The following is a 14,535-nucleotide window of genomic DNA, read 5'->3' as shown; positions in this document are numbered from 1 at the left end:
GCAAAAGATAACCTAATCCCTGACTTTTTTTTATTGGCTTGCACGAATGCCTACGTATATATTATTGAAATCCAACGAGCCAGATCTTACTTGCCTAGAAAGATAACTTATAATACAAGTCGTTTCAAACCCGGTTCAGCTATATAGTATTTTTGTTAAACATTGGGATTAAGGCTTATGTATAAACTATAGTGCTTTCATTTGCATCATTTCTTATCTCTTCCATTTGTTGTTGTGATTTTTGGCGAAAATCATGAGTTTCGATGATCAGTTTCCTGAAATGGAAACCTTCTTGAACAAGGAATTGCCATCTTTTAGTTATGGAATCCCAACAGCTTCAACGTTTTTCAGCAATCCAATCGCTTGGGATTCTTCATCACCATCACCATCTTCATCTCTTTCATCAGTTGCAGTTTCTGGTGTTCACCAAGCTTCTCCATCAATGGTGGCCACGTTGTTTTTGCAGGAACCGACGATGTTTGGTCCATTGAAACCGGTCGTCGACTCGATTATCGAAAACCCACCATCGCAGGTGCCTCAACAATGGCTTGGAATCAATCGAAACTTCACCAATCGTCAATCCAATAAAGGTTTGAGTGACTATTGGCTCAGCAGCACCAAGACTTGCCCCATGAAGCACAGTGGAACTGGACGAAGATTTCAAAGCCGGCACCAAAAGGGCTATTCATCACCAGGAAAACTATTCCGAGGTGTGAGGCAAAGACATTGGGGGAAATGGGTGGCCGAAATAAGGTTGCCGAGGAATCGGACTCGGGTTTGGTTAGGGACTTTCGAGACCGCCGAAGAAGCCGCCATCGCATACGATACTGCAGCTTACATATTGCGGGGAGAATACGCACAGCTGAATTTTCCGGATCTCAAGGATCAAGTGATTGCCAATTCTTTGAATGGGAACACCGCTGCTCTTCTCGAAGCTAAGTTGCGGGCGGTATCGCAAAAGTCTGGTCTTGATCCGTCTACGACAGCGACATCAATGCCGGCGGAGAAAGTTCCGGATTTGGACCGGAATACGGTAGAAACTTCGGAGGTTTTATCGTCGGATGTTGACGGTGTACAGTTGAGTAGATTGCCGTCCTTGGACATGGATATGATATGGGATGCTCTTTTGGTCTCAGATACATGACATTTTTACCTTGATTTTTCTATTCATTTGAATAGAAAGAAATATATAAATGTTAAATTTGAATCTCGAACTTGTTGAAGGTTATTTTTTTAAATTTGAATCTCGAACTTGTTGAAGAAACTAATATAAGTAATAACATCGCATTTGGTACAATAATCGACAGCTTTATATCACCGTAGTCATAACATCGCACCCGGAATTCGTCGGTCGAAGCGGTAGCTACGTGAAGTGTGATCGACAGAAGCTCAGTTCTTTCAGGAACCTAAAGAGCTACCAAGTAGTCAAGATCGGATTCTACAACAATAAGATGAAACTAACATGTAAATATCTGTATGTATGCATGTGTGTGTATCCTTTCAGTTTATATTTCCTTAAAATGTAAAAAGTTACTGCAGACAGCTTTACCTGTGCAATCATAGGGAAGTTACAATCAAAGCGTCGGAAGATATCAGCACCGTCGGAAGATATCAGCGCTGTACCAAATGGATCAAACCAATCGAACTATCTAGCTCATCCCGTTTACCGAAATTTGTAAGTACAATTCTATCCTTTAAATGCTTTTCATCGCTCCTAAAGGGGCACCGCGTTGATGTTTCTTCTTTGACATAACCTGAAATCATGCAGCCCCAGCAAGCAACCAAGTTGCTCTATTGACTCACAGTTATCTTTCTAGAAAGAGATTATGTCTAAATGGCAGGCTAAATAGCAAGGATGAAATGTCATTGTAGTATGATATTTCGAGGAGGCGAGTGACATGGGAAAACAGATTTTATTTCTTCTAGAAGTGGACATCTACATTGAAGTACGATTATTGTTCGAGGTCAGATTGACGCATTGGTTAAAAGCTCATTCACATCCCAGATAAGCCCTAGATTTTAGGCATTGTGGACCGGAAAAGGGTCAGGTGACGGTGACCATTCTGGTTTGTGATTTAATGTAGTATCCAAGAAATGCCTATTGCAAGAAGTAATCATGCTAAACAAAGTGCAACATAGACTTTGAAGATGCAGGGAGAAATATACTGCACCTTAGAGGATGGAGAGGGCAAAGATGCCTGTCGCAAAGCCTTCCTAGGTACCGATAATTGTCGTATCTCTCGAAGTTGACTTGCAAGGTTTTCCATCATTTGCATCTGAGACTGTTCCCTTTCCTTGGGACCTGCAGGGATATTAAGCTTTTCTCTTCCTTGCTGCATAATCCTTAGCCTTTCTCTTAGCAACCCGACTTCATTGTCTATTTTAGACATTTCGTAATCGAAAGCAGACATGGAATTTCTACGAGAAATTGGAGGTAAAGATTTGACCCTTGAAGGAGCAATTGGTGGTAACCCACTAGATCTGTCTGAACTGTTTCTTTTCCTCAAAGGCTCAGTTTCTGATCCACCACTGGTTGGATAATCACAAGTTTTAGGTGAGTTTGAAATAATTGATTTATTTTCCCTTTTGCTTTCTCTATCTTCATTATTGACATGAACATCGAGAACATTTCGATCAATACCGGAATACACCGGTGGTTGGATTGTCTCCTCACCTACCAGATTAATGTTCTTATCCTTGGATGTCATTCCCTTCTCAAAAGTCTTGATATATCTCATAATAACTTCTTGATGGATTTTCACTGAGTCCTGGAATTGGTGACTCTTTGGCAAATTCGAGAGATTGATTTGATGACACGATCGACATTAGCAACGGCTCCGCATTTAAGTCATTTGCTCCTGTGCAGCTGCAGCATCATATATATCAGTAAAGTTGGTCTTTGTTGAAAAACATTTGCATGTAAGCTTCAACTTCCTTCTCCAAGAAAAGTTTTTCCCTTTCTCTTAATAAAATCTCTTTCAGAATGTTCATTTCTTCGTCATCAAATGTGGCTTTTTCTTCTATCATCCTCAGATATTGCTTTGCTTCCATTTCAATGGCTGCCTTCTCCTCTCGCAGGCGCAGTATCATCGCCAGAGCCTCTTCCGCAGCCGTAGAAGCAGCAATTCTCTCCTTCTCGAGCTCCAAGTACAGAGCAGTACGACCAGCATGCTCTTCGTCCAGAGCTCGTTCTAAGACCCTAATCACATTTTTGTGATCATCACACTGAGACTCAACCGCTGCTAATTCTTTCTTAGCCACAGAAAAAGGGTCATCATCAATTTCGAAACCCGAAGAACCTTGCTTAAGCAATCCAAACTCTTTTGAGCTTTCTTTGCCATCTATTTTACATAAAAAATGCACATTAGAAAGGGTATTAGCATATGAAATGGAATATCATGTGTATTCGCTTATATACTCGGAGCATTGGGAAAATTTCTTAAACAAGAGTCGCGTTAAAAACAATCGACAACTTCAGACGTAGCAACACTAAAACCTTCTTCTATCTTCATGAATATGGCCAACAGCTTCATTTACAGCTGTAACTTAACGCTTACTGCCTATGTTACTCGAACTCGGGTGTGAGGATTGTTGGAGAGTCGTATCGCAATAGCTACGTCTAAATATGCACTAGATACGGATATTTCAAAGAAAATGCAGAGTCAGAGCAACATTAGCTTATTGGACACACAATTCATTTGTTCAAATTCTCACTAGTCCGTTAGATTGTATTAACAATCAATGGTCATGAATATAGCAACACCTAAACCTGCTGATATGGTCATCATTATGGCCATGGCCAGCAGAGCTTCATTTACAACCGTAATGCTATACTGGCTGCTTATGTTACTCGAACTCGGGTGTGAGGATTGTTGGAGAGTCATACCTCCATATCTATGTCCAAATATGCATCGGATACGGATATTTCAAAGAAAATGATCAATCAAAGCACATTAGCTTATTACATTCGCAAAACACATTTGTTTACATCGTCACTAGTCCATTAGATTGTATTCGAAAGGTGTCATTTTCATAGCAGAAGGTTGAATGGATGTGATTTTAAGTGATGGGTGGTTAACCAACATGGCTTGAACACAAAGGTTCTCATTTGAGTACCCAAAAATTCCATTGCAAGGACAAGGCAAGGACAGTCCAAAGAAACCCAGAATTTTTAAAGCCAAATAAGCAACGCATGATCCACAAAGCAATATATAAGCTATGAAAAGATTAAGGAAAGCACTCAATAGGCCAATGAATGTCCATGAATTTATGACCTCGCATGCCATCGATTAAAAATGGTATTGAAAGGAGATAGTTTTTCAATCTGGGTAACTCGCCCTCCCCGAGCTGGTTATTGATCGACTCGATGGAAAACTCGACGGAAGTTGATCATTGAGTCGATGAAGGGATCGAGAGGAATAAATTGGAAGGAGAAAGATAGCAATGTTATTTGTCAAGTTCCTATATTTTTTTTTGTTCCTTTTGATCGAAGTTTATATGATTTCGTTTTTGGAGCAAATGTCTATTTAAAAGGTTCGGTTATGTTTCGAGCTAATTAAATTATGGGTAAAATTACCTCTTGGGTCTCCCAATTTAGAAATTGAAAAAATTGGTCATCTCTAAGGTCGAAAAAGAAAGGCTTGTGACCCCATTTTCAAAATGACGTGCTTTTAGAAATATTCACAACATTGATGATACAGTCCATAAAAGAGAAAATACACTTAGATTAGCAAAATAAAATTACAAGTAGCATTTCTAAGATGGAAATGTCCTGCAAATTAACTAATATTAGGCATCACCCACTCTATTTCTTGCCTAAAACTGCCATCCAAAGGCAAAGGGTTATCATTACCATACAAGGGCCTTTGTCTCTTCTTCGTAACACCGGTCTGTGAAACTGGACTTCCGGTCGAAGTCAAACAGCTTTCGACGGAGCAGTCTCCGAGTCGGGTTGGTATATTGGAAGTGGTAGCATTGTTCTCTAAAGCTGCAGCGAGTTCGGGTAAAGAAGGTAATTTTATGTTATTGAGAGGGGCCATCCCTTGACAATCATTGGAAACCTTGATTGCCAGATCGGAAAGCTCTTCTCTGGCAGCTTCGAGACCAGCGGAAGCAGCGGCCTGATCATTCAGAGCTTTGCAGGCTTTCTCAAGAATTGACTGTAGGTATTTGCTTTGTGCTTCTATCCGAAGTTGAAGACGACGCTGTACCTGCAAAGTGAAAATCCATTAGGTTTCAGAAAATTCATACACGGAAAATGTATCTCAGACAGTAAAGAGTGATCAATATCGGCAGGTAGCTTTCGAAAATTTTCACTAGATTGGCTGGCTTATACATGATACTTAACCGTACAACTATCAAAAGAAGCGAATGCTGTCAAAAAGTACACTATACCAACCTCTAACTGTTCATGTAGTCTTCTTTGCACTTCCATCTGCACTCTAAGAGCTTCGGTAACATGGTAACCACTGTGTGGAAGATGAAGTTCAACATTAATCCAAAGTGCAAGAGAAAGTAACGAGATTGTGAAACGAGAGAAGAAATAGAATACTCATTCAACTCTTGAGCTATCATTTTTGACGATGTTGCAGACGAACTGGTGTCCTGACTTTCTCCAACACAAGAAACTGAAACACAATAAAACATCAAGTTATCAATCAACTAAGAACACAATACTATCTCAACATCTATCAGTTAACACGAGAATCTTCAGGGCCTCCGCCAAGAACCGCATATAATACATACATGGCAGAAAGGAAAACAATTGAAAAGAGGTTAAATGCAAAGAAAGATTGACAAAAATCGATAATTTGGTGCTCAATCACGACTCATATGTACATCAAAGGCATGAATTCTAAAGTAAATAGTAATTTTCACGATGTTGCAGACGAACTGGTGTCCTGACTTTCTCCAACACAAGAAACTGAAACACAATAAAACATCAAGTTATCAATCAACTAAGAACACAATACTATCTCAACATCTATCAGTTAACACGAGAATCTTCAGGGCCTCCGCCAAGAACCGCATATAATACATACATGGCAGAAAGGAAAACAATTGAAAAGAGGTTAAATGCAAAGAAAGATTGACAAAAATCGATAATTTGGTGCTCAATCACGACTCATATGTACATCAAAGGCATGAATTCTAAAGTAAATAGTAATTTCAAGAGACGAAGAAGCTTACCATCCTTAGAATTATCAGTTGATTCCTTGCAAGATTGCTTCCCCAGCCGGTATTTCTGCAAATCGAGGAGATTAAGTAAAATAAGTAGAAAATACAAATTTTCAGATTTTCAAGTAGCTTAGGTGGCAAAGTCCCTTCCTTCCGACACAAACACATGCATATATGGAAGGTGCACGATAAACACGCATTAAGCTTAGTAATTACAGTCTATCTTCATTATTCTTGAAATACTCATGTTCCAGACATATTTGAGCATATAGGTATTACGATATGATCCTCCAAGGACCCTCCAAACACATGCAAAACACTTGGAAAAATTTGAACATACTCATATTCAACACACACTAGAGTGCGAAACTACGAATGACATAGATTCTAGCAAATCTTGTTGCAAACAAAGATCCGTATTCAACATAGAAATAGAAGGGGTTAAGACATGACAACATGGAATAACTTCAGCTACCGATCATTAAAGATACAGAAATAATTACAAACCTGAAGATGTGATTTCAAGTGATAGAGGGTAAGACCTTTTACTCCCATTGTTCTCATGATAGTCTTCGGGGTTGCTTCTGCAATGCATATCAAGAAAAAAAACAAGTAAGCAACAGCGAGATACATAACTTCAGAATAACAAAATGCAAGAGCAAAAAGGAGATATCCCAAATGTTGACTTGTAATGTCGTCATCAATTAGCTAGGTTTGGTTCACATAAAATCACTCCGGAGTTCAAATCGACAAGCACATATAATGATATAATTACCCTGGCTAAGTGACTGTATTAAACCATGGCGCAACAATTATAGTTAGAGAAGCCGGGGCACCAATCATCTACATCTTTGGTTGCATATAAGCCAAGCTTAGATGCACACGAAGCCTGATTTGCCTCAGCAGTGATAAGCCTCAATTCAACAACAGGATGCCAGAAGGAACATTTAACAGACTGGCATTAGTGGCCTTGAGGTTAGGTGATTGTCATTCAGCCATCACAAATCACTCGTAATTTCGTAATTTGTTATTTATATGATAGTATTTTACTACATACATTCACAAAAGCAACTATTTACGTACTCTTTTCCTCCATTTTGTGACCTCACATCCACAAGCATCTTGATTACAATTACAGAATATGGATCAGCAATATCATTAGAAGAAATCCACATTAGAGAACAAAAAATAAGCTAGAGCCTGTGGTATGCTTGAGCATGGCATTAAAGACAGTTACATGTTCAAAGAGAAGGAAAGAACATCACGATATGATGCTTGTACAATTATTTCTTACAAGCAATGTTTAAACAACGTAAACAACTTTCTACACAAACCCGGTCATTTGGCCCTGATCTTTAGTCCTTTGGCATAACTTTTACAAGGAAACACTAGTCCCAAGAATATTCTTCCAAGAGCAGGACAAAGTAACCATAGTTGCTCAAGTTTGTCTTCCAACAAAAGTACGCTGACATCAATTATTGAACATAATGGTTCCTCTAAAAAAAATCATGGTCCCGAAACATTTTGTCCTTTTGGTTGCATTTTATCATTGGAGAAGTACCCCAGAAACACATAGTGCCAGTGGGCGCACAAATTTGAATATTACCGGAGAATTGTAAAACCAGAAAGTAGTATTAAAAGATTAAAATGAAAACGAAACCAACCTCAATGAGTGAGCTAGTCAATTGTCTATGTATTTATGCATAAGAAGAAAGTCCCTTCCTATAAAATCGTAAACTAAGATGTAAAATGTATAGGATTGAGAGAAAGAGCCAACGGCAATGAGATAAAGTTCGTAGATGTCGTGATCGATTTTCAACTGATGTTTAATGGCATCGATAATCGAACATGATTGCAAATCAAAGCTGATATGAAGAACATGGTAACATATCTTCATCCAGAAAGTCAAATCAACGCTCAATTTAATCACTTGGCCTATACAAATAACTATTCATCAAACATCCCCAACAATACAAATTACATGCATACACACATACATGTAAAAGAGGGGTAAAGTCTCAAAATCAAGGCCAACACAGAGAAACGAACCCAGAAATAAAAAAACAATCAATCTCAAAGAAGCCAGTGACCAAATCTCATCAATTTCATATCACATAAATCAAAGATCTAAAGCAACAAGTGAGAGCAAAAAGTCAAGAAAAGCCGATCCACATTTTAAGAACTAAAAGCTTTAGAAAGTGAAAATCGACCCATCATTCGAAATTCACTAAAAAAAACTTAGAAAACCTCAATAAAAAACAATTAATTATTATCCAATCAAATGAAATTAAGCTCAGTATTTAAATAACCAATGAAAGAAAAACTCACTGTCAGGGCCGCCAAGTTGAGTGACGGCATCGACGAAACGTTCATGGAGTTCAACCGTCCATCGGAGTCGGGGCTTGGGATCCGTTGTTAAGACCAAACAAGCATCGCCGAGCAAGTTGGTCGCATCAAACGACCCTTGATAATCTTCCACACTTCCATCCAACGGTAACGACCGAATACCCGAGTACATTCTTTTCTTCTGCAACTGCTTCTTTCTTTTTTTCCTCAGGAAAGTGATGGAAAATGCAGGGCCAGCAATGAATAGGAGCAAAATAAGAGTTGGGTTCTTCGTTTTTCGGGTCGGGGCACGGAGCCCCGAAGTATGACAGAGACAGAGAGAGAGAGAGAGAGAAAAGCGGGGTGAGTGAATTTAAGCATTGCGAGGTTAAGACAGCGATGTCTTGTTGTGTCTCTGTCTTTCACTTTCAACTATGTTTTTTTATTAATACAATGCATTGAAATATATCATTAATTAAATTTTTTTTATTAAGTGAATATTATATAAAATAAAGACCATTCTATAATTAATTCACTTATTTTGTATAATAAAATTCTTAAATAGTCACTAAATCATGTTAAAATATTTTTTAGATATTAAATTTTTAAAAATTATATAATAAATTTTAAATTTTAAATTTTAATTTTGTATAAAAATAAATATGACAATTTTAACTACATTAAAATATTCACATATGCAAAATTTTTGTCAAAATAATATTATTTAATTTTTAATTGAATTTAAGTCTTTTAAATTAAAAATCAAATGTTTAACCATCGAACTAAATTAATAACATGTAATATATTTGACAAATATATTTTTATATTAATAAATTTTAACATGAATATTAGTATATTTTATAATTTATGTTATATAAAACTTTTTTTATATAAGTTTAACTCACATACTCTACCGACACAATTACTCGAATTTAGATTATTTAACAAGAATAACATTATTTTATTATTAAAACCACCAAATTTTTTTTACAAACCTTATTTGTAAAACTTCTTTATATGATTAAAGAAGTCTAAACGATCTAATCTTCTATTTCCGATCTAATTCGAGGTTTAAAACCACATTATCGGCAGCTCCGATGAAGGGCAGCGAGGCTATAATGGAAGAGGATGCAGAATTGATAGGAAAAGTGAAGCAGATTTTTGCCAGTGATAGGTAAACAGTGGGGTTACATTTGTTTTATTGTGTGTCGTGTTGTGGACAATGACAACCTCTAGAATACGACATCTTTAATATACGGTTAAAAAAGATATTATCGATTTTATTATTATTTAAATAATAAAATTGATAAAAAAATACTTACAACATTATTAAATTTATCTAAAACATCAATATTTTTAATATTTCTAATAAAATAACCAACAATAATAAAATCAATAATAAAATAATAAAATTAATAAAAATAATAATATTTATAATAATATTTTATTAATTTTATTATTTAAATAATAACAAAATTAATAATATTTTTAGTATATTAAAACTGTAACACGTTTATACTTTGTTTGATTGCAGTGTTAGAGTAGTACATGAAGTGACATCACACCAAATATTAGCTTTACTTTTTGCATTCATTACTTGCAAAAATTGTTTACAATGTTGGGGCCTACATGATCTCTCTCTTTCTTTCTAGGCAAATATTAATTTAAAGTCCAAATCTTTCATTATCCGGATAGAGAGATCTCAGGGAAATGATCACGTTTGATAATTTTAATATACAGTTAAAAAAATATTATCGATTTTATTATTATTTTTATTAATTATTTTTATTTTTTTATTAATTTTATTATTGTTGGGCACTTTACCAGAATATTAAAAAATATTAATGTTTTAAGTAGAAATAATAATGTTTTAGATAATTTTTTTACCGATTTTATTATTTAAATAATAATAAAAAACTTGTAACGCCTTTTTTTATTTTTATATTAAGGGTGCCGCACTTTAGAACTTCTTATATGTTAGAAGATGATCGCATCTTCTTAAAATTATAATGCTATGAACGTTTGTGTATTATGTGTTGACGCTTGATCGATTATAATCAATATTAGTATGATTATGAGTGATCATAGGTTCGGTCGAGTTAGATTTTTAACCACATATATTCTGATTTAATTGTTATACATTATGATCGAAACTCGACTCGACATTCAATGGACTGTGTATTTTACAAAAACTAGGACCAAAATCGAAATTTCAATAGAATCAGTTGTTGCCATGTATAATAAGACCATTTTATTTTGGAAAAATCATTGGACGACAAATTCAAGCTAAATTATTAAATTTATATCATTTTAAACTTTTTCTTTACTAAAATAGCATCATAAAAATTTTATTTCTCAAAATAGCACTCACTTTTATCACATATGATAAAAACGCGTCTACGTAGCAATGTCTTTTGAAAGACTCTTTCTCAAGAAAACGTCTTTACTTACGTGATAGGTCACCTAGAGTATAAACATAATTTTGTATACTATTCTTGTAATTTTATTATACTTAAATATTATTCAATAACAACACGGATCAAACTATCTTAGTGGTTAAAGAGATGGTTGTTATCCATAGAGTTTTCGGATTCGAGTAAATTGTATGTTAGGGATTTCATAGTGGTCATTGTCAAAAAAAATTTATTTAATAACGCTAACATATATTATTAATTTATGTTATTAAATAGTTTTAATAATACAAACCACGCCCATGGCCATATAGAGCTACAATGATAATAACAAAGATATACATACCGCCACGTTTGAGGATCAAGATTCTTCATCCACTTCACCCTCTGTGATGTATCTGCTCCTGGTCCAAAGTTTTTGTACTCGGCAAAGGTAAACTGTTGCCTACACCATTTCCAAGCAGTAATAATTAAAAAAACAACAACGTAAATGTCAGAGATTCGAATCCTATATAGAAAATCGAATTCGAAAGTAATCGAATGTAGTAGTTTAAGATTCGAATCCTAATATTACGTAAAAGGATTCGAGACATACTCTTTGCCAACACGTCTCCAAGCATTCCAACCTAGTGAATCGACAACGTCTGAAAAATTGCAATCATAAAACAAAACCCTTGAGAAATCTCGCAATGCCCTGCCTAAATACGTCGTCCCTTTCCCATAGATAATGCAGTGCTTGAAAACGAATCCGGTCGGCTCATTCGGGCCGTTCCTCGCTTGTGCTGTAATGAAACCGGCGAGCCCCGGCGGCAACATCTCCCCGAGATACCGTATAGAACATCCCTATGAAACGATGCTCAACAACATTTGCATGTAGCCACTCATAATCGTATTTAAAATTTATGTCAATGTAATAACAAAAAAAAAAATTTACCTCATAAATAGATTGACCATTACCAAAAATGAAATCGACAGCACCTTCGATGTAGCATTCCTTGAAGTAATGGCGACCGATAGAATCGAACAAAGTATCTTGAACACTTGAGAATCCGCATCGGAAGAAGAAGCTTTTGTCGCCGTTAACCAGTGCGGCTACCGCCGGAGCCTTAGTGTGTTCGCTCTTCGGATCCCAGTATGAATTCTATTCATTTCCATACATACAAGATAAAATCATTTAAAATCTATAAAACCTAAGCTATAACAAGGGGAAAGAAAGTATTTAATTTGCTTACTATGAAGCTCATGGACGTGACAGCAATATTATCAGCAAAAGAACTGAAAGTTGCGTTATGTAGGTATGCTTCATTCCAGACCACCATGGTTTTCCTTTGTCCGGAACCCTTGAGAAGTATGAATGGCTTGTCTCTTGGGATATTCACCTTCTCCCTATATACAAAATGTTTCATATACATCCATACATACATACATACTAATAATATATAATTAAGTTAAACATACATGCACACACATATATATATATATATATATATGTATGTACCAGGATTAACATTGATGCAATACCACTGTACATTATTTGATGGAACCGAGTTTATAGCTGATTGAATAGTGGAAAAATCTCCATGGCCAAATTGATCGACCGTCACTGTTTTGCATGCCGCTGACATTTGTTCGAAACACAGTAAAAAAACAATGAATAGAGTGAGAAGAGAGTGAATCACTGACATCTTCAGGTTAAGTTAATGGTAAAAAGAATAACTGAAAGGGTTGAGAGAAATGGTGGGTAATTTACAGTGAAAACCAGAAAAGTTTTTAAAGGAGAAAACTTAAAAGTCACCTATATGCTTATGGAAAGATATCAATCAATACTCTCTCTTTTGATTGTTTGCTTTTGTTAATTTGGATTTGATTATGTTATCCAGACCTGAAATCCGACTCGAATATGAAGTTGGTATTCACCGGATCAAATTTCTCAGCAGAGATGATATTTTCTATAACAGTCGGATTTGAACATTATATCCAGAGTTTCAAATCATGGTCCGAAAACGTGATTTCGTCCACCAAATAGCGGTTTCGTCGCTGTCCGAGTTACCCGCTACACCCGCAATAGTGTCCGCGACGGCCACAATCATAAACCCGAATACAAAAAACGCGACTGCGATTTAAACCCTGGTTATATCTTTAGAATGTAGCCATAAAAAAATGCAAATGGAGGTATACAGGTAATGTAAAGATGGTAATCTGGCATATGAGACCAACCATTAAACATTAAATTTTCCATTTTATGCATCAAATCAAACATTAAACAATACATATATCTTTTAATGTTTCTTCTATAGATTATTTTTGATTTGACGCAATTAAGACCAACAATTAGAATCATGAGTCAAATTGTGTAATATCTAATACATCAACTTTTTAATATTTTTCTATATATGGATTCAATTAACAGAGAGTAGGATGGATCACGAGGGTAGCGTAAGCCATTCGCCCTTTTAAAATTTCAAATTCTTATATTTTTTTTTATTCAAAATATGTTTCTACTCTCTAAAATGTTATAAATTTATCCTCTTTTAAAATTTTATAAATTTATAAATTCATCCATACTGGACAGTGACACCTTATGATACATGTTATCGTAACTATATGAATGTTTATATGCATATATGAATTAGTTTAGAGTTATTACATGTAATTAGGTTATTTAAATGTTTAATTATATCATGGATGAATTTTTTTAAATAGTATATGTTATTAATCTTTTTTAACTATTGATGACGCACACACTATGTAGAAGCAACTACTCGAATCTAGGATTTCTAAAAAGAAGAACACTCTCTTTTATCATTAAAATTGTTCACGTAAAACTTTATTTAAAAATTGATGTGAGTAAAAAACGAATTAAAAATATTATAAGTAATCAAAGTATAAAGATCCAATAAACAAGGAGGTTAGTAGCATATGCTCCTAAGGATTAGATTATAAATAAATTTAAAGGATTAGATTATAAATAAATTTAAAGGATTAGATTATAAATAAATTTAAAGGATTAGATTATAGTAAGATGAGTGTTGAATAGAAGCATAAATTCGATAAATCTGTTAATCTATTTAAAGAATTAGATTATCTTAAAACATAATAACTAAATAAAATAATAAAAATAAATAAAAACTAAACAAATTACTCATACAAGTATGAGTCATCACCTTCACCTCCATACAAGTACATGTCACCACCACCTCCTCCTTACAAGTATGAGTCATCACCTCCACCTCCATACAAGTACAAGTCACCGTCATCTCCTCCTTACAAGTATGAATCACCACCTTTACCTCCATACAAATACAAGTCACCACTGTCACCTCCTCCTTACAAGTATGAGTCACCACCACCACCTCCGTACAAGTATGAGTCACCACCTCCACCTCCATACAAGTACAAGTCACAACCACCTCCTCCTTACAAGTATGAGTCGCCACCTCCACCTCTATACAAATACAAGTCACCACCACCACATCCTTACAAGTATGAATCACAACTTCCACCTCCATACAAGTACAAGTCACTGCCACCTCCTCCTTACAAGTATGAGTCACCACCTCCACCTCCATACAAGTACAACTCACCACCACCACCATCTCATTACAAGTCACCCCACCACCTC

The 14,535-nt window shown here is 35.4% G+C and overlaps 5 protein-coding genes across 5 annotated transcripts; 1 reads left to right on the top strand and 4 right to left on the bottom strand.

The window, feature by feature from the left end:
- Nucleotides 1–205: 205 nt before the first annotated feature.
- LOC120198106 (ethylene-responsive transcription factor ERF062-like) lies at nucleotides 206–1,180 on the top strand. The gene has a single exon (XM_039199486.1). It carries the CDS (start codon nucleotides 254–256, stop codon nucleotides 1,142–1,144), a length of 891 nt encoding a protein of 296 aa, XP_039055417.1. The 5' UTR covers nucleotides 206–253; the 3' UTR covers nucleotides 1,145–1,180.
- Nucleotides 1,181–1,604: 424 nt separating this feature from the next.
- Nucleotides 1,605–2,753, bottom strand: LOC120198114. Its single transcript, XM_039199498.1, has 2 exons — nucleotides 2,172–2,753; nucleotides 1,605–1,754 (listed from the first exon to the last, which is right to left on the bottom strand). The coding sequence occupies exons 1-2, from the start codon at nucleotides 2,736–2,738 to the stop codon at nucleotides 1,695–1,697; spliced, it is 627 nt and encodes a 208-aa protein (XP_039055429.1). The 5' UTR covers nucleotides 2,739–2,753; the 3' UTR covers nucleotides 1,605–1,694.
- A 130-nt stretch (nucleotides 2,754–2,883) lies between these two features.
- LOC120197507 (myosin-binding protein 2-like) lies at nucleotides 2,884–3,884 on the bottom strand. Its single transcript, XM_039199016.1, has 2 exons — nucleotides 3,770–3,884; nucleotides 2,884–3,341 (listed from the first exon to the last, which is right to left on the bottom strand). The coding sequence occupies exons 1-2, from the start codon at nucleotides 3,882–3,884 to the stop codon at nucleotides 2,884–2,886; spliced, it is 573 nt and encodes a 190-aa protein (XP_039054947.1).
- Nucleotides 3,885–4,668: 784 nt separating this feature from the next.
- LOC120198096 (protein PHR1-LIKE 3-like) lies at nucleotides 4,669–8,856 on the bottom strand. The gene is made up of 6 exons (XM_039199479.1): nucleotides 8,506–8,856; nucleotides 6,685–6,761; nucleotides 6,190–6,244; nucleotides 5,552–5,627; nucleotides 5,399–5,468; nucleotides 4,669–5,210 (listed from the first exon to the last, which is right to left on the bottom strand). The coding sequence occupies exons 1-6, from the start codon at nucleotides 8,693–8,695 to the stop codon at nucleotides 4,779–4,781; spliced, it is 900 nt and encodes a 299-aa protein (XP_039055410.1). The 5' UTR covers nucleotides 8,696–8,856; the 3' UTR covers nucleotides 4,669–4,778.
- A 728-nt stretch (nucleotides 8,857–9,584) lies between these two features.
- On the bottom strand, nucleotides 9,585–12,616 carry LOC120197496 (probable pectinesterase 29). Its single transcript, XM_039199006.1, has 6 exons — nucleotides 12,408–12,616; nucleotides 12,146–12,305; nucleotides 11,848–12,054; nucleotides 11,509–11,756; nucleotides 11,260–11,358; nucleotides 9,585–9,615 (listed from the first exon to the last, which is right to left on the bottom strand). The coding sequence occupies exons 1-6, from the start codon at nucleotides 12,596–12,598 to the stop codon at nucleotides 9,585–9,587; spliced, it is 936 nt and encodes a 311-aa protein (XP_039054937.1). The 5' UTR covers nucleotides 12,599–12,616.
- Nucleotides 12,617–14,535: the final 1,919 nt, after the last annotated feature.

Source organism: Hibiscus syriacus, unplaced genomic scaffold (genome assembly GCF_006381635.1).
Source record: "Hibiscus syriacus cultivar Baekdansim isolate YM2019G1 unplaced genomic scaffold, ASM638163v2 tig00004779_pilon, whole genome shotgun sequence".
In the NCBI taxonomy this organism is placed as follows: Eukaryota; Viridiplantae; Streptophyta; class Magnoliopsida; order Malvales; family Malvaceae; genus Hibiscus; species Hibiscus syriacus.
The sequence above is the reverse complement of the archived record's forward strand: the minus strand, read 5'-3'. Positions and strand labels throughout refer to the sequence as shown.